At 34.9% G+C, this 19,638-nt stretch overlaps 1 protein-coding gene across 16 annotated transcripts in view; it reads right to left on the reverse strand.

The window, feature by feature from the left end:
• Window positions 1-19,638, reverse strand: part of BTRC (beta-transducin repeat containing E3 ubiquitin protein ligase) — a 178,330-nt gene that overhangs the window by 97,731 nt on the left and 60,961 nt on the right. For 3 of the 16 annotated variants that reach the window (XM_088132477.1, XM_088132486.1, XM_007422074.4), the window contains one exon: window positions 127-187. The exons of the other annotated variants lie outside the window; for them this stretch is intronic. In XM_088132477.1, the coding sequence (XP_087988603.1) occupies window positions 127-187 (61 nt within the window). The remainder of the gene's footprint in view (window positions 1-126; window positions 188-19,638) is intronic. 16 annotated transcript variants of the gene reach the window in all.

Raw genomic sequence — 19,638 nt, forward strand, 5'->3', positions numbered from 1 at the left:
CACTACTGGTACTATACGGAAGTGAAACTCAGCAACAGGACAGTCAGATCACAACTAATTTCTTAAGTAGCCCAAAGATGATCAAAGAGGTCAAACACAACATTCCAGACACTTTGATAGACTCACATTTGGTCTTTCAATACAGAAGAGGGTTTTGGGGAGGGGATCCAAGTTGAATTTCACCATCCTGTGGGACAGCATAAAGGGTGAGTAAGTAAGGATTGGAAAATTCATTTGAATTACCTTGTTGTTTAAAAAATAATTTTACTGAAGATTATATAAAACAGATAAAACTAATACAAAAAGCAAATACAAAAATAAATTTTAAAAATGTAAGACAGTGCAAAGAAACTGCCCACCACCAAAAAGAAAGAAAAAAAAAACAGTAAGAATTTGAATTACCTTGTGACTCTGCCCACAGTACAAATTTAAGAGGAAGGGGGAAATAAGTACCAGTCTAATAGCTGCAGAATAGTAAAACTCTTACAGCCTTTGAATGTGAAAAATTAAAAAAAGAGCCTTGTTACTTTAAAGGGACCATCAACATCTCAGTTTCATATCTGAACTTTGGCAGTTTATAAATTTCAGAAAATATTGATCTGAAAAACTGATGGATGAGAACATGAACATCTTTAAAAGTGTATTTCTTCAACATCTAAACTTCTCCTACCCCAAGAAGATAAATAAGTATGACATAATCTCTGTAAAGCTAGAAATTTCCTAAGAATAAGAATGCAGACAAAGCATCTACAAATCATAAAACTAGTACAAGGTATAGAGAATGGTTTAACCAATGGCCTTCTTCACTGAGAGAATACAGTCAAACTATGCAATTTATTACCATAAAGTATGATAATCCCCAACTTTGGCAACTACAAAAGGGGCTGAATAAATTCAGGGAGGAAAAGGTTATCAATGCTATTGAGCCATAAATAGAGTTGGAAATCATGGGGAGTTCTCTTGAAACATTTTTGTTTTGTGAACTGAATAAATTAAGAAAAGTTACTAATATTTTAAAATTATACATTACAATATTAAGAAAAGTGCTTTTACATTACTATCCAGCCTTTACTACCCAAAATAATTTCTGAAACTATACAACAGAAATGTTTTATGTAAATCTATTTATATATAGACTCTTTACAATTCATATATATCCTATATAATCATCTATCTATCCTATAGGATAGTGTTTCTCAACCATGGCAACTTGAAGATGTGTGGACTTCAACTCCCAGAATTCTTCACATTGCCAAGGTTGAGAAACACTGCTATAGGAACTTGAATGTCAATATACTGCCTATACTCCAAGTTGGCAGGAGATAAATATAGAATATTGGTTTGACAAGTAGTCACTAGATTTGAGATCCTAGCTTGCATAGAACAGCATGAAGATGTTTGGGGTAAGACTAAACTTTGGTTGCACTTGTGGCATACAAACCAAAATGTGCCAAATGTGACCAGTACTATCCTTACCATTAGCAGGGATAATTCATGTCACACACTGATAAATGGGAAAATTAAAAGTGAATTCTGGAGAAAACTGCAACTTTCTATATTAATGTGACCAAGGAAAAGAGATTATTCTGCCAGAAAACATGAATGGAAGGGTGGGAACAAGATAAGAGGGTACAGAAAAAATGACAGGGTAATTCAAAGAGATAAGAATGAATGTGAATGGTGAATATGTGCTTAAAAAGAGGTCTGTTTATTCTGAATATGTGACTTAAGCATGACTGTTTAAATGTATAAATGCAAAGAACTGAATATAAACCTAAAAGCATAACTGATCTGTTTATGGTGAAAATTTTAGAGAATTAGTGAAAGATGAAAAGTTGATAAAAGGTTATGAATCTGGAACAGACTGTTTTATTTATTAAGTTTGATAGTGTCAACAGTGATTTGGGAGGAAAATGTACAGAGAAGAAAAGAAGTGAAAGTAGAACCAAAAAAAGGTCTTGTAAGAAAAAATGTTAGAAGATAGATCAGATTTCCACCAAAATGAATGGAAAAGGGATGTAAGGAAAGAGGATGTGGAAGCTGCTAAGAACAGAATGAAAAGAATTATGGAGTTAATTTAATGGGAAGTATAATGGATGCCTAGTAAAATGATGAAGAGAAAGAGGCTGTGGATGAGAAAAAAGGCATATAGCAAAATGATTATTGCAAAAATCAGGAAGGGAGAAATATATAATTTGTATAAAGAGGAAAAAGAAAGTTGCAAAGAACGTGGTCAAAATGTGCAAAAAAAAAGAAGCAGAGAAAGTGCAGAGCTATTTTGATGGAAATAAACAATTGTACTAAAGTGGTGAAAAGTGTTAACCAGTAAGCCTCCAACAGAGTGAATACTATTAAAAATAAAAGTGATGAAATGATCTGAAATGAAACTAAAATAAAGAAATGCTGGAAAGCATATTTACATAATGGTATGAATGCAGTAAATATCAGTAACAAAAATGGTGAAAAATAAGTAATAAATGCTGTAAAAATGTTAAACTTTTTAACAGGCTGTAGATGGTGTTACTGGATAATTGTTAAATATAGAAGTGATTTGCTTATAAAGTGCTCTGTAATTTATTAGTGTGAATATTGCAACTATGCCTGAACAGGAATGCAAAGACAGTTAAGAGCAAATACAAGGAAAGGGAAAAGTAGCAAAAGCAAATGCAAAAAGTATAGTTTTGTAAGTGTGCCTGGGAAGATGTTTGGTAGAATTCTTACTGAAGGGGTCCAAGAGATGCCAATGAATAAAACCTGGGAAATACAGTCCAGGTCTTTGCTCAGGTTATTGAGAAATGTATCAGTGTGAGAAAGATCATTGTAAACTTGTTGATTTAAAGAAACTTTCATAAAATTAAGAGGCTTGAATTAATGTTTGCACAAATATATTGTTGAAATAGGTTGCTTAATATGGTAAGAGTGATATATGATACAAGTAAAGCATGAGTGAGAATAAATGGAATGCTTAAATAATGGTAAAACATTACAAAGAAGTAAGACAAGGATGTGTGATGTCCCTGTGACAACTTGCAGTCACTATGGCTTTGTTGCTGACTGGTCATGTATAGACACATTTGGAAGAGGTGTTGGGAGGAGGGAGAGTACCCCAAGCAAACTCTGTTCTAACTATGACTTTGCTGATAATGTGCTGGCAATAGGAGGTAGTTTAGCTTCTCATAGGACATAGTTCTCACAGGAGAAGGAAGGGCAGATATGAGTTGGCAAAAAGGGGTAAATCTTTTTTAAAAATGACACATTAAGATTGGAGATGATTCTGGAGTGAAAAAGCTGAGTAATGAAGGCTCTGGCTAATATGATTAAAGAGTTCCAGTTGCTATGGAAAATGAATTGTTGGTTTCTATCCAGAGAAAAGTTAATTGATAAACCTAAAATGGACTGAACAGTTTACACCAATGATTTAGGGGTCCTGGGTGAGACCAAGAGAAGACTCACCAAAGCATTCAAAGGTATGATCCAGGGGAAGAAGAATGCCGAACCATGTACCATGGAACATTCTTCTGTAATGCCATGGGCCAGAAGCCAGATAGAAGAACAGAAGATTTGTCTGAGGATCACCAACCAAACCCAAGTTCACATATCAGTTCTGTGGACTGTGAGGGATGATAAATGGCCAATTAATGTTATAAGCCCTTTCTTTAAACTTAGATGGATAAATAAGAGTAGTCCTAGTAATTAACATTTACTTTCATAAACAAAGGAAGGCCTTGAGCCACCTTTGCTCAGGAGTTTGCTTCCCATTATTAATTTTAGAGGCTGGAATGTTCCTGTCCCCTACTGCACCTCAAAGCACTGAGAATGGAATAAATACTGAAAGCAACATTTATTTATTTGCATGTGTAAATGGTGCAAAAAGGTAAGTGTGTATTTCCATTTTCTCTCAAAGTTCATTTTTTTAAAAAGCAGAAATGATGTGTTTATGTTATTCTAAAATTCCTAGAATGTTGTGATCCAGTCATGACTGTTGTATAATTACTTTTAGTATCAGAATCAGTATACCACTCAATACCAGTTGCTAAGAAATATGAACAGGAAAGCACCACTCCTATCCTTGGTAGGCTTTCAGGAACAAGACTAGAGCTCAGATGCAAAACAGCTATTCACAAAAATCTTATTCCCAATAAGGGCATGGATTCCAGTTACTGTGCCCAATTTTCTTCTCAGAGCATCTGCTTATGAACTATTAATCAACCTGAAACAAATTTGAGATGCTGGATGTATTTCCTAACACTTGAGCTTCACAGAAGTTGTGAAATGCTGCTCAGAGCTGGTTGAGATGGAGCAGCATAGAAATACTAGTAATAAATATTTTAAACAACACCATCTAGGTTAATTTGGCTCCAGTTTATATTAAAATTAATCACTGGAAGAATATGGAAATTTAAGGAACTTCACAACTCCCCTTACTTACCTGATTCACTGTGGTTCCTTATGAAACAATATATAATCATGGAATTTGAAAATGAAATTAGTATTTTGGGGATAAGAGACACATGTGATTATGCCATACTTATCTTACCATATTGAACTGTATTTATATTAAGAAGCCAATATAATAATGTTTATTTTCTGATGCACATGGAGATGCTACATAAACATACCTTGTAATAAAGCAGTTTAAAAAAATCTTTCAAAAACAAAATACTTTTTAAAATAAAACTTAGTTACCAGTTGGGCAGATACAAGGTATCTGGAATATTTCAGCATCCACATAATTCCATAAGCATTCATATGTGTGGAAAAATTATTTATTTTTTAAAAATGAACAAAAAATCTGGGTAGCTTCAAAAAGCAAAACTTGCCTAATAAAAATGGGAAGGCCCATTTATTTGTTTGTTTATACACACCCACACCCAACCACACAAACTAGTTGGCCAATGGCTTTTAATTTCATGAATCTTATTTACATAAGTATGCATTTAGAATATAATTTTCCACAATTAAGCAAAGAACATTTGCTTTTTCTAATCAGGACATCTGGTTATTTTTGTTAATCCAGACAGCTGTATTAGGCAGAGCTGTTTCATAATATTTCCTAACAAGAGGTTAGATTGCAGCTATAAAAATTTAAAGGACATTAAGGAATGTCAACTTTCAAAATGAAATCTTCTTTTAGAATCTTCTTCATATAGTTACCTCCATTTACTTTCTAGCTTTTTACGTTTTTAGCAGAAGGGCATAATATTCTATTTACCAGTACATGTTTAAAAGCACGTGATAGGTAAAGTAAAAGGCCAAAATCTAGTTTCAACTATTGTTGGTAAAAATGCAAATACTTAGTGTAAACTTGGAACAGTAGCAATACAACAACAACCATAACAATGAAGCAAAACATATACAATTCGAACTATTTTCATTCATTTGATCTTCTGTCATTCTTCTGCATAACAAAACAGTATTTTTAAAATACTAGATTCTAGCATATAGAAGAATAAAATTTAAAAATGAAATGCAATGACTTTTCTGACTACTGGTAAAGACTCACACAAGTTGCTTTTCTGGAGCTTCTTGGATAGTAGAAAGTGGGGTTAAGAATCCATAATGCAATGCCAAGAGACAGTCAAAAACATTTTTCTAGAAGAGGCAATAAGATTCAAGAGTCCTGAGGAAACTTAACAAAAACTTTGTATTAACGTTCTGTAGTCACAGGTTCATGGTTTGCTCGTTTCATTTGTGTCATATTTACAAATACTACTTAAGTTTGGTATCTATTATATGACCTTAGATCTGATTATCTCTTAAAAGAACTGAACCCTCATTTTTTTCAACTCTGCTCATATAATCATAGTTCACAGATAATGGTAGTTCATATGATAATTTATCTCTAGCTCAATATAGTATGTAAATCCACCCACTGTGGTTTACAAAACAAAGTGGACAGATTTGCACATCATGCTAAGCAAAAACAAACTATATTATGTCTTTCTATTACATGTGGACCAGATGTCCCTATCTTTAAATTCCCGTGATCATGGAACAAATGCCAAATGCTCAACACAGATCTGATGCCTTATGTCCCAATATTACTCCCCACACATGTAAGATCATCTTCAGAAGTAAGTACAAAATTAAATAGGCACCAGTAGATATGAAATGTACATAACTGTAGAACTAAGTAATAGAATCATCTAAACTTCATGATCCAAGATCAGGTACCTATTCCAATTTGTTCATAATTCAATATTACTCCTGCTCCGATTTTCTTATGGACTGTTATTGCAAATAAACTACTTTTGGGGGAGCTTTACTATTCAGATCACTATATTGCAAGTTCCTTTGGAATGGTTCCTGGCTATCCCACTATTTCAATCCTATTTGGTATAAAACAGTTGAATCACAGTGGAAGCTGAAGTCTGAAACGCTACCCCAATTAGCAAGACAATACAACATAGCTTTGAAGTATAGCTCTCATTTTTCTTCTCAATTTGAGATCCTCCAAATAGTGTGATAGACTTGTGGGCATCTGAGCCCTCTTCCCATTCATTTCTTTTCCTACTAAGCAATATTCTCTTTTTCCTGTGTGAAGTTTACAAATTTCAGGCCATTATCAACCATCACTGAATTATTAAATACATTTTTGTTGCTTACAGGTATGACTGTCAGTAAGCAGAAAGAGTACCAGAAAGTAATGTGCTAGAGACTACTATTATAAAGTAGTCCATATACTACTGTTCAACTACAAAATAGAATCCTTACTGAGTTCTTGAGAATATCTACTAAGACAAGGTTTCATGTATATCCATCAAAAAACACTAAGAAATTTAAAATATTGTGACAAATACAGTGGTACCTCGGTTCACGAACTTAATTCGTTCCTTGACTCTGGTCGCGACCCGAATTGGTCGTGACCCGAATCAAATTTTCCCATAAGGTTCAATGTAAATACGGTTAATCCGTTCTGACCCCTCTGAATTTGGTCGTCAACCGATTTTTGGTCGCGTCCCGAATCAAATTTCCCCATAAGGTTCAATGTAATTACGGTTAATCCGTTCTGAACCATATGTTGTTTTTTTTAAAACCGCAAAAATATGAAACAAAATACAGCACGAAGAGAGAGAACGCTAACCTTGCTCGACGCGACCTCTGGCGTGGAGGACAGGAAGGCGGGTGCGGAGGCGGTTATTGCTTGGAGGGAGAGTCCCCCTCCCTACAGGAAGCCACGACCACGTGTCACAGGAGGGAAAATGGCCACGGATCCTGTTCGTCACCCGATCCAGCATTCGCGAACGGAGGCAAAATTGTGTGAACGGAGCTGTTCGTGAACCGAATTGTTCGTGAACAGAAGCGTTCGTGAACCGAGGTACCACTGTACTTAGAACATAAGTAATGAGAAAGTACAATCAAAATAATATAACTAGAAAGTGAGAAAACTCATCAATATAACTATTGCTGCACTAAGTCTATTGTGTAGTGTTCAGAAGAGGTTGCTTCATGAAGTTAAGGGGCTGTTGGCCTTAGACCTAGCTATCAAAATAACTGACTGCTAATAAACCATGCTTAGGTATGAACAAAGATTATCACAGCAGCGCATATAAGATGATACATGGTAACACACACATAGTGTAGTAAGCTAAGTCAGTACTATGTGAATGCTTCTAAAAACATTCAGCTCAAGGAAAAATAATTATGGAAGAATCCAATATATTTTACTGAGTATGGAACAAGATTCCATGTTAATCAAATAATGGTGGCTACCTCAACTACTTACTATCAACATCTTATAAATATAGACTTTGAATAACAGAAGTTTGACTTTGGAATATAATCAAGCAAGAGCTTGAAGAGCAAGCACTGTTTGCTCACTAGCAGACATAGGAATATGTGTGTCTCTATGAATCCTTCAAAGAACTGCAGCAAAGGAGATAGAAATATATGCACATAGTAGTTCTTGTTCACATACCAGTTAGATTTTTAGTTTCTATGGGAAAGTAAACAGCTTTAAGCCAGGGTATATTGAAAGCCACTATTCACACTGCCTTGCTTGGACATGAATGGCCTATTAAACCTACAACATATCTCTTTTAGTTAACTTCTGAACAGGGAGGGGACCTGGAGAAAAGCAAAATGTACTTAAATGCTGGGCTTTTTCCCCCCTTGGGCTGAATGCCTTTCATCCAATAAGACATTCAAAGCAGTGACCCAGCAAATAGATTGAAAAAGCAATCTTCCGTCTGAGTGCCACATTATCCTTCCTATTCAGTATTCTCTATGAGTGATCTCAATCAACTGGGTGCGTGTGTAAGAGACAGCGCAGCCCATTGCTGGGTTAATTAAACATTTGACTTTAACACCATCCCATCATTAAGCAAATAAAAACAGATAATTCAAACCACACTTCATATACAAGATGCACAACACACATCAAAAATTTAGAGAGCCCCAAGCCCCCTTGAGAAGTTCCATCAGGGAGATAATCAGTTTAAATCTTTGCTGGTTTATCAATTATTCCATTGATTAAAATAGGGTGATTATGCAAGAGACTGGATTGCCACATGGGATCAACATCAAAGAAAAGCAAACTCAGAAGGCTCAAAAAGAGTTTGGGAACATGAAGAGATCAATATGAGCTACTGTAACTAATTTGAGATATACAAATGGGAAATTTTAAGTTTTGCTTGTTTTAAGGTATTAGAAACATTTCTGATCAGAACACAATGACATAGTTATTTTAATTAATTTTTTTTAATGCACATCACAGAAGCTAGGCACATGTCCCTACATTTTCATAAAGAAAAAGTATTGTATTTCCCTGACAATGATTAAACAATTGAACAAGGATACAGATTTTCACACAATCTCCTATTGAACTAATGTATGAACAACTTAGATGGATATTACGGCCACAGACTTCTCTTCATCATCATCTATATAATTTATAATTTGAAGATTCTAAGGCATCTACAGAAATTTGGGAATAATTTATTTTATTGTCTGAATTCTCTTAAATATCTTGGAATGATTATTCCTAGAAAAATATTGTTTGTTAACGTAAGTATTTCAAACTTTTTAACTCATAAATATTGAAACATATAGATGGATGAAAATCCCCATGAACTTATGGGGTAGAATAAATATTGCTAAAAAATAAATATTATATTGATGTACTGTATATCCCAAGATGGGTCTTTATGTTAATTTGTTTTAGATAATTATTGAGAAAGTTTTTGCAGGATACGTAGATCCCAAGACATTATCTAAACTGCAACTTCCCTATGAAAATTGGGGTGGGTTTTCTTTTTCTTTTGGATGTTCAACTTTACCACTTTGATTCACCTTTCTTTTGGGGGGGGGGAGGGTTTCAATCCAAGCAAATTTATTTCAAAAGCCGTTATGGGCGCAACTAGAACATTATTACCTGACCCCTCTGATACCAGAGACTTGGTTCTTCTTTTAGTCAGAATTCAGTTGTTTTGTCAGCATTTAAGGCTGCAAGGCATATTTGGAAGATTTGGAGGTGGACCTTTAGGTCTGATCCCTGTTCACCTGAACAACTGACACTTTGGAATAATCCTAATTTAACATTTACAGGTAAATGCTTTTCTGTTGTTGTTGTTTTGAGTAGTTGGGCAGAAAATGGTATTAAAACTCTTAACCAGCTTATTATTAACAATTCCTTCAAAAATTTGACTTTTTGCAAGAATCTGAACTGCCTAAAACTACCGAAAGACAATGTATTCAGTTAAAGCACCTTTTGATTTCTCAGTTTGGAACTGATAAGTTAGCAGCTTCTAAAACACCAACGTTAGTTTTGAAAGTGTTTTGGAAGACTCTAAACTATAGTTTATTTCTATGGGTGGCTGAAAAATATTATAAGAAATTGGTAATCTGCAATAATTTTGTAATACAGAGTTGGAATATTGCATTTTAAAACATTGATAATGTTGTATTTTAAAGAATGTTAAATATGTTTCTTATGACCTTAAGATAAGACCAAGTCATCAAAAAATGTTATTTTTATGCTTACTGGACACCTCAATGGATGTTTAAGCAGGCCTAGATGTTAACCTTTTTTGGTCGAGATGTAATACATTTGAGGGGCCAATGACAAATATGATTTGGGCTTGCTCTATAGTTATTCCATTTTGGTCTAATATTGTTAGTATAATTTTTCTGGTTTTTGGTTATTGGTTTTATTGGTTTTGGTTTTTATTATGCATGTGTGGTTTTATTCTTGATTGTAAGCAGCCCGGAACTTGGTTTAAGATGGGTGGCTATACCGATGTTTTAAATAAATAAATAAAAATTATTTAAGGAAAATAAGTAAAAATTATAAAAAGTTAATGTGATGTTCAATTATATAGTGAAAACCTGGAATTTATTGATTCATTAAGTACTTTGGACATTGCTGGAAAGAAACTACCACTTTAAACCCTAGATTTTGTTCATTTTTAATGATATAATAAAATTTGGGCAAGGTTTATCACAAAAGCAAAAATGAGTTGCTTTTACATATCTACAGTAATGTATAATTTTGTTTGGGGGTGTGCCCTTTTCTGGTAATTTTTGTTCTTTTTGTCTGGGGGGGGATTGGTGTGTATGTTTGCATATTGGTATCTTGACATTTTCTTGTTTTTCTTTTTCTATTTGTATAGTATAGCAATAAAAGCACTTTTTATTTTTTTTAAAAAGGAGATTTTGTGTACTCGCCCAACTTTTTTGAGGCCTACTGTGGGAATTAACATCTGAAAAAATTGGAAAACAAATCATGTTTGTTACTAATTTGAAGCTATGTGCCTTCCATGCATTGACTCCAGTTAAAAGCAAAAATGTGAGCTGTAATGACGCTATCTTGAAGAACATATTGGGTTGTATTAAACTGTTGCTTTGCTTTAAGAGAAAGTATTTAAATCTTTATGAATCAAAGCAAACAATTTTTTCTTGACTCCCTATATCCACAAATATGCTTGCTGACCCCTTGTTCTCATAAAATTTGGGGGAACCTACATAAGAGAATGGGACATCAGGCTGTAGGCTACAATGGGTGGGGGACTGAACATGTTCCGGCTGATAGTATTGAAGTGTTTTGTGTTAAGAGAAAAATACAACTCATTATTTCTTGCTTAAATGATACTAATTCAAAGTGGTTATTTTTTTTCCTGGAATTAACATGATTTTTACTAATTATACTAATTAAGACATTTGGAGCTTCTACTGTAATATTATTAAAAGGTCTGACTAAATATGTATTTAATCTATTTATTTATTTAAATATTTATCTAATGTGAAAATATGTGTAATTGTGAGTTTCTTTAACTTCTGCAACATGATGTTGAGGTTTATACTCTATTTCTAAAAACAAAAATATCTAACTTAACTTTTTATTATAAATCTGATATTTTATTTTAATATATTTTTCTATTTCCTAAATGGCAAAAAATGCACAGGAGAGGACACCTTTAACAAAGCATAATTATAATTACTGTTTGATTTTTTAACAAAATAAAGAATGTATATACAGTAATGTACTCTCATTACACATTCCATGTTCTTATTTGCACTACTTTATTACTGCATTATTGCTTCTCTCTTCCCCCCAAATGTTCATTATATTAACACTGAACCTTGAACAATGAACATTGGTTTATTGTATTTTAAACAGTATTTATTTTTGCTTTTACTGTAAACTGCCCAGTCATTCATTGAGTGAGATGGGTGGTGACTAAATTTGAAAAATAAATAAATAAATAAATAAATAAATTTCCAGAAATTTTACACCTTGATACTCATTTTAAATTCAACTAAGCAACCCCTCAATAATGTAGATCACTTACACACACATTTCAGGCATATCTGCTTTTACCACCCTTGTTTCCCATAGAAACCTCACTTGGGATTGAGTTTTCATTATGACAATTCTGGTTTAACAAGTTCATTTTACTACTAAGGCAAACTTAAAACTCTTAGAAATAATGTCGCCTTTTGATCGGTAGGTTCAACTAGTCTTTTTAGCTGTCACATGCACACAAAATTTGATAATTAGCTAAGTTAGCTGAAAAAGTGAAGATAGCTTATTGCAGTAAAGACAAAAAAGAACTGCGCAATACTTTAAAGGTATACACCAGGTGTGTTTCTGGGCTACTAGTACACATGGAATTTCCAGGCTATTCTGTGCATCTAATGAAATGTAACATAAACCACTGTAAGATCCAGCCTCCTTTGTCAGAAGCACGCAACAGCCAAGACATTTATATAGTGAAGTAGGTTGTAGGCTCATGTTACAATAAGACATAGTTTTTTCAAATAATTGAAATTAGTGGTAATTTGGGATGTTTTGAAAAGGTTCAGACTGAGAACAGAGTGGATGTAACGCTGTTTACTTGCTATTCATGTAACACACATATTTTGTCATATTGTCAATGCACAAAAATACCATAAAGAACCAAGTAATTGACTGAGTTGGAACTGCCCCAGATTAGTTGGAAATCTAAAGCGGAAAAAAATCATGAAGCAACACAAAGAAAAAGTGTATCCTTCCTCATTACTATGCATAAGTTACACATATGAGCTCCAATGGAACTACATGCAAATCGAATTGTACTTTAACGGGTTATTTTCCCCTTCAGATCTCCCATCTTTCACAAGCCATCTTAAAAACAAAACAAAAAGCCCCCTTACATTAACATGCTGTATTTTACCCTCACCAGTAGAAATACTAAGGGTGCGATTTGTAATTGTATTCTTTTAAGAGGTTTGTTCTCTGCAGCTGTTTTCTGCTTGCAGTGTATTTTGTGTAATCAGCACATCATCATAAATACATTGGCTGTTCCCCTGAGGGGACCTGTCAGTGTTTAATTTACAGAACAACCTGGCCAATGTGAATTCTAACGTTACAGCACTAAGGCAAAGAGTAACCATACACAAGGAAAAGAGGAGGGGAAAAAAAAACAGGTTTCTATGAATTTTTATGTCAAGAGCTAGTCCCAGGACAATTTAGGTTCAGAAATAGATTGTTTTAAAAAGCTTTTTGCACAGTATATAAAATGGATTCTTTACTGCCTATAACTTAACACTCCCCTACAGGCATTAAGGCAAGTTGGCCTTGCTATGAAAAAGACTCCTGTTTCCAACCAGCAGGAGGCAGTAAAGCTCCCTTAAGAAAATAACGCTTTCTGAAAATTAATGAAAGATGCTCCAACTAATTCTAATCCCTTTGGTTAAATGATGAAGCAATAAGGTACTCCAAGTTTTCAATTTATGTTTTGTCCATCAATTTAGAGTGCATTCTTGAAGGATAAATGCTGTAAATATCCCTTTATCTTTTTTTTTCCAATTGCTTTGAGGAGCAGCATAGTAAAATTTCCATTTCAGCCTAATGATCAACAAGGGTTTGAGAATCTCCTCTTCCATAAAGCACAGCGGAATCCCAATCCCAATCTGGAAAATATAGCTATTAGCACACATCTGAATACAACAACAACAACAACATACAACTGATCAGTATTTGGAAAAGGTAATTTATTGGAATTAAATTAGGAAAGAAAACTGTATTTCTCTTAATATTTCTGCTAATCTCCCAAAACTTAGATAAGAGAAACACTTAAAATGAGATTTTAGGAACCTCGCATAGTTAAATTTTCCTTAAAATACCATCCTGAGAAATCTCTGAGTATTTCTCTTATCAGAGTAATGTGGCAGCCTATTATCTAAACAATTTTGTATATGCATACTTAAAAGTATGTTTTGCCAACTTAAATGTTTTCAGCCAAGTTAGTAGAGAGGGGGTCAAGTCTCATTGGGGTGATAAAGATACATCAACCCTGCACCTACGGAAAAGGCTGCACCATTAGAATAAGGGCTTTAGAATAATTATATAACCATCCATCATTCTACTTCCTTTTGGGGTATGCAGTATTACACAGGGACACAAAAAGAGTAAGAAGGCGTAATTAATGGCAAAAGACAAAAGGAAACTAACTATATCTAATTTACACCAATAACATTCACTGCATCTCTTCATCCATATCTATCCTTGCCAATCATCCTTCTTTCCACCACATCCATGCACTGATTCACATATTGCTTTTTGTTCTTTAAACTCTCACCTCTCAGCAACATAATCCAGCCACAACATTCTCAGTCTTCACCTTCCTCTCAACCCATTCACTCTTGCTTCATACATTTGTTTCAAGGTTCTATTTTTATTCATTTTTTCTACACGACCAAAGTAACTCAATGTACTTCTTTCATACTGGTTACTTTTGTATTCAATTCATTCTGTACCCATTCATTCTTGACACTATCTTTTCTTGTTTTACCACATAGACTTCTTAAGAAACTCAGTTCCACTACAATAAATCTTCTTTTGCATCTTCCCCAACATATCCACCTTCTACTTCCATATATCAAAGTGGGCAGAAGCACGCTTCTTTGCAAAGACATTTTTATTTCTTTCAACATACAATACTAGCAACAGAGCACATATTACTCATCACTTTTCTAATAACATTTGCACATCTATAAATTCACCATCCTTTTCCCTATAATTAGCAAATAGTCTACCAAATTACACATATTCATTTACTTGTTCTAGTTTTTGCCGTTCATGTATAACTTGGAATCACTCAATTTTCCCTGTCAAAGACAACTATCTTGAGTTTTGATACACTGTTACATAATGCTTCTTACTGCAACTCCATATTTACATAAAAACATTCCATAATTCAAGCCTGTTTGCTTTACATATACTTTACATATATAGAAATGTACAATAAACTTTCTCACATTCAGCCATTTCTCTATAGCTTGCGGAAAAGCAAAACTATGGCATTCACCCATTCTGCCTACCATAAAATTCTTCCCCAGTGTTGCATCCTGTCACCTCTCAATCACCTTTTCAATCAGTGTTCTGCCAAATACCTTGCCAGGCATATTTAACACACTAATCCTTATGTATTATTTACATTCACTATTGCTCCCTATCGCTTTGTATAGGGAACAACAATATTCTTCTAATTGTCAGGCACAGATGCATGCTTCTCATACACATTAACTCCATAAGCAAACCACATTCATATTTTAACATTTTTTCAGTTTTACCATCTATGCCTGCAGCCTTAGCACTTTACAATAATCACATAGCATTCATGAATTCCTTTTCATATATTTTTAAACTGGATACTAACAGGTATATAATTTGCTTCAAATTCCACTCTTCAACATGTATCATTCCCATACAAATCTCTAAAATATTCCTTCCAGCATGACCTCATCTCAATTTCATTCCAAATCATTTTACTGCTTTTATTCTCAATTTCATTCATTTTGCTGGAAGCTCCTTGTTTACCCTCTTCATCACTTCCAAAACAATTGCTACTGTTATTAAAATTGCTCTGCGCTTTCCCTACTTCTTTTAATCTTAACAGTTCTATCTTCCCTTGGACTACAAGACAGCCCTTATAATTCCACCTTTTTCTCTATATATACATTACATATTTTGTCCTTACTTTTTGTAGCAGTCATTTTATTACAGGGGAATAGTAATAATCTTTTTTCAATCTTTAGGCAGTTACACTGTTCACATGGACATTAACAAATCACACAACTCTCCATCCAGTTACACCATCTACACTTTCAGGCTTATAATTTTTCAACATTCAAAGTTCAAACCATTATTAAAGCCATAAGACCAGCAGTCAGATACAGAAAAGATAAATTAAAAAATGTACATATACAGATATAAAGATAGGAAGATAAAAATAATAGAAATTAATACAATTTTCACATACAAGGAGAGACAGGTGGTACATCTAAAGCTGCAAAACTGGGCAACCTGGGAAGATATATCCCAACGATGATCACATAGGAGAATCAGTAAAAAGAAGTTATGTTCTCTCCCAAGAAACATCTTCAGGATAGAATGAATAAAAGTCATTTGGGATTCCCTGTAAACAGAACAATAAAGGAACACATTGCTCAAGGTCTCTACTGGACCATCCCTGCAAGGACATATATGTCAGTATATTGGAGTATTCTTGCAATGCCCCAAAGAATAACATAAGGCAATATATCCAGCCTGCCAATGCGAAGGTCTAGCCAAATTTTAGGACTGTAAAGGAGGAGAGATAGGAAGTTGGCATATACTGTAGGTAGTCCTTAGTTTATAACCACTCATTCAGTGACCATTCAAACCTGAGACAGCGGTGAATAAGTGGTACTTATGACCAGTCCTCGGAGTTCTGGCCATCACAGCATCCCCATGGTCATGTGATCACAATCTGGGTGCTTGGCACCCAGGTCGCGATTACATCACAGTATCCCGCACTCATGTGGTTGCCATTTGCGACCTTCTTTGCCAGCTTCCAAGAAACAATGTCAGTGGGGAAGCTGGCAGGAAGTCCACGTGATATCCTCACTTAACAGCCTGCAATGATTCACTTAAAGATGGCAACTGGAATTGCTGTCCCTAAGTGGCACAGTCACATGACATTGCACTTTACAACCATGTCACTTGGTAAAGGAAATTCCGGTCCCAATTGCTGTCACAAACTGAGGACTACTCGTATACATATTTGGAAATATCCCAGGTGCTACAAAGAATTGAACATGATTGAACGGATGAAAAAAGAACCAAAGCTGGGAACCAGATTAGATTGATTTCAAGATTAGTGTCCCCATTATGCTGCTTAAGAATTTTCAAAGTCTAACAGGCACAAGGTCTCCAACTTTTTTTTTCCCCACCAGTTGACATAAAACGTTCTCTAAGAACCCACAGGACCAGACCTACTGAGAAAAAAAATTACCTTTAGGCAAAGTTTTAAAAAATAGTACCAAACTAGCTTCCATGGAGATCAAGCCCATCTCTAAATATATCAAAAGCATTCTTAATATATCTGGGTTTTCCCCAAACATTCTCATAGCATTTATTATTTCATTTTCATCATTTTCTTTGGACTCTAACATTTACAATATGAATTTCAATTCCACTCTTCAGCACATCATTATGATTCCCATACAAATCTTTAAAGTATTCCTTCCAGCATTGCGTTTAGTGTCATTAAAAATCATTTCACTACTTTTCATTCCATATACTCTGCTGGAAGTTCCCTGTTTAATCCCCTTCACCATTTCTAAAACAATTGTTTGTTCCTTCAAAATTGCTCTGCGCTTTTTCTATTTGTCTTGATCTTAATCATTCTTTCCTTTCTTTGACTACAATTCTTTGCAACCATTTAAATCTCTCCCTCATCCTCATTTTTTGCAGCTATCATTCTCTTATTAGCACTTTTTCTTCATCCACAGCCTCTTTCTCTTCATTATTTCACCAAACATTAATTTTCACACTATTAAGTCCACACACTACTGTGGCATGGTTCTTTTTACTATTTACTAAATATACTATTTTACTATATTTTACTATTTCAAGCAGCCCCACATCTTTTCTTATATCCTATTCATTCCCATTCATTTTGTTAGGAAATGAATCTATCTTCTAACACTTTTTTAATACAGCTCTTATTCTTTCTCTTCCTGCAGTCATTCTACTTTCACTCTTTTTTTTACGCTTTTCATTTTTTTTCCATGCTGATTTTCTCCAAGATCCAGTTCTGACACTATCTCACATTCAGAACATCTCATTATTCCTGCATCTTTCAGTAATTCTCTTAATCTTTAATAATAATAAACAATCAAATCAATGGATCATACATCCTATTCCTTTCCTTTGCCATATCTATGTATGAATAGATTTATGCTTGACCATATTCAAAGCAAACAGTCCTCTTTGTAAGCAAACATTGACTGAACAGTCACTCTTCTTATTCATTCTTGTCTCACAGAATAATCTTATCAATTTTTCTGTAGTTTTTTTGTCTCTTTCCTAGCCATCCATTCACACCTCATTCACTGAGCAGACTTTTTTTTCCTGGATCACATTTATTCAGCATGTGGATCATATTCATTCATTTACAGTTGTCCTCAGATTCATCTCTAGATAGCCAGATATGAGGCCCTGTGGTTGAAGTTGAGCTCTAGGGACCAGAATGGGTTTGTCTGCTGTTATAACAAGCTCCCTGGTGTGCAACAATATCCTTAACTGAGCTGCTAAATCTGTCATGGATTGAGGTGGAGACAGTTAATTCTGGGAGATTTCAGCTGGCCCTTGTTTGGCAGTGAGTTTGATGCAGTTCAGTTCAGGAGTTCATGGCCATCTGGACCTGTCCCCAGTCACTAAAGGCCTGACTCACATAGGTGGTCATATGCTGGATCTGGTTTGTCTTAGGGCAGCTGCAATGTGATTTGAAGGTAGAAAATGTTATCATCTGTCAGTGTTGGATCACTCTGATTGTTCTTTTGGCTTGCTAGGGCTGCCTCCCTCTCTCAGGGAGGTAGTGAGATCAGAACTGGTTGAGTTTCAGAGGGAACTCAAGATTTTTCCTGAGGATCTGTGGGGCAGTTTGACTGAGGCATTAGTTTCTATCTGGAATAGATGGTTTATGCAAGCCTTAGATTGGATTGCTCCTGTGGGGTCTCTCACTGTGCATCAATCCTGCAGTCCTTGGTTTTCTGAAGAGCTGCAGGAGATGAAACAATAGGAGAGATGCATAGAGCAGCATCAGACAAAAATGAAAAGCCAAGCAAACACAAGTAAGAGTCCACATTATGGATGTGTATAAAGGTGGCAAAACATGCTTATTTTTCTGCCTTTATCTCATCTGCTGATAGCTGACTGGCAGCCCTTTTAAGATGACCCACACCCTGTTTGGGAGTCTAAAATGCAGCAGAGCAAGCAGTTATGGATGTGTCTTCTTATTCAGCCATCTTTTCTTTTTTATGATTTTGTTGTTTTACTGACTTATGTTTTTAATGTATATACTACCCAGTTGTTCTGAGTGGGCAGCCTACAAATGTGATCAGTAAAACAATAAATAATAAATACCATTAATCAGAGTTCTTAGATTCTTGTGCCAGGGATTAACATTCTCTTGTCCAGATCATCAGCAAGGAAGTCTGATTTTCATTCCAGTGAGTCTTTACTCCCTTTACAAGAAGGCAACTTTGCTTAGCATACTTAGACCTAATCATGAAGACTAATCCTTTTAGCATGTTTCTGAACATTGAACAGGTCACCAACACCTTGCTCCAGGTCAAGAACCAAATGGACCTGTATCAGAACCACATAGCTGCCCAGATTACCCAACTGGCAGCCTCACACGTGATTCAAGCAGTCACTAAGAAGACACAACAGATGGGACAAACCAACTACCATTGTGTGCTGCACAGCTTCCTGTGACTATGTTACTTCAATCTCTTGGATCCCTGCTTAATAAATATGAAGAAAGTCCAGAAACTGCAAAACTTTCATCAATGAATGAGATGACAGACAGACAGACAGACAGACAGACAGACAGACAGACAGACAGACAAACAGACAATCTCCTTGAGACTGACTGGGTTTCCCACAAATGATTTGTGGATGGGATTTATATTTTGACTCTTGAGAGATGGAACTGCCATATGAGCAATCCCAATTTTAGAGAACAGTAACTATTTTGGACAATTATGAAAAAAAAATACGCTTAAATTGGCGTGTTTGAGTTGTATGTATGAACTCCCCTTAATTTTCTGACTTCTTCCTATGGCTATAGCATTTGCTTTCAAAATGCCCTTTTATACCACATGTGG

The sequence above is a fragment of the Python bivittatus genome, unplaced genomic scaffold (genome assembly GCF_059951505.1).
Source record: "Python bivittatus isolate LINGU-HERP-01145 unplaced genomic scaffold, Pbiv_v1 ctg000980_np1212, whole genome shotgun sequence".
Taxonomy (NCBI): Eukaryota; Metazoa; Chordata; class Lepidosauria; order Squamata; family Pythonidae; genus Python; species Python bivittatus.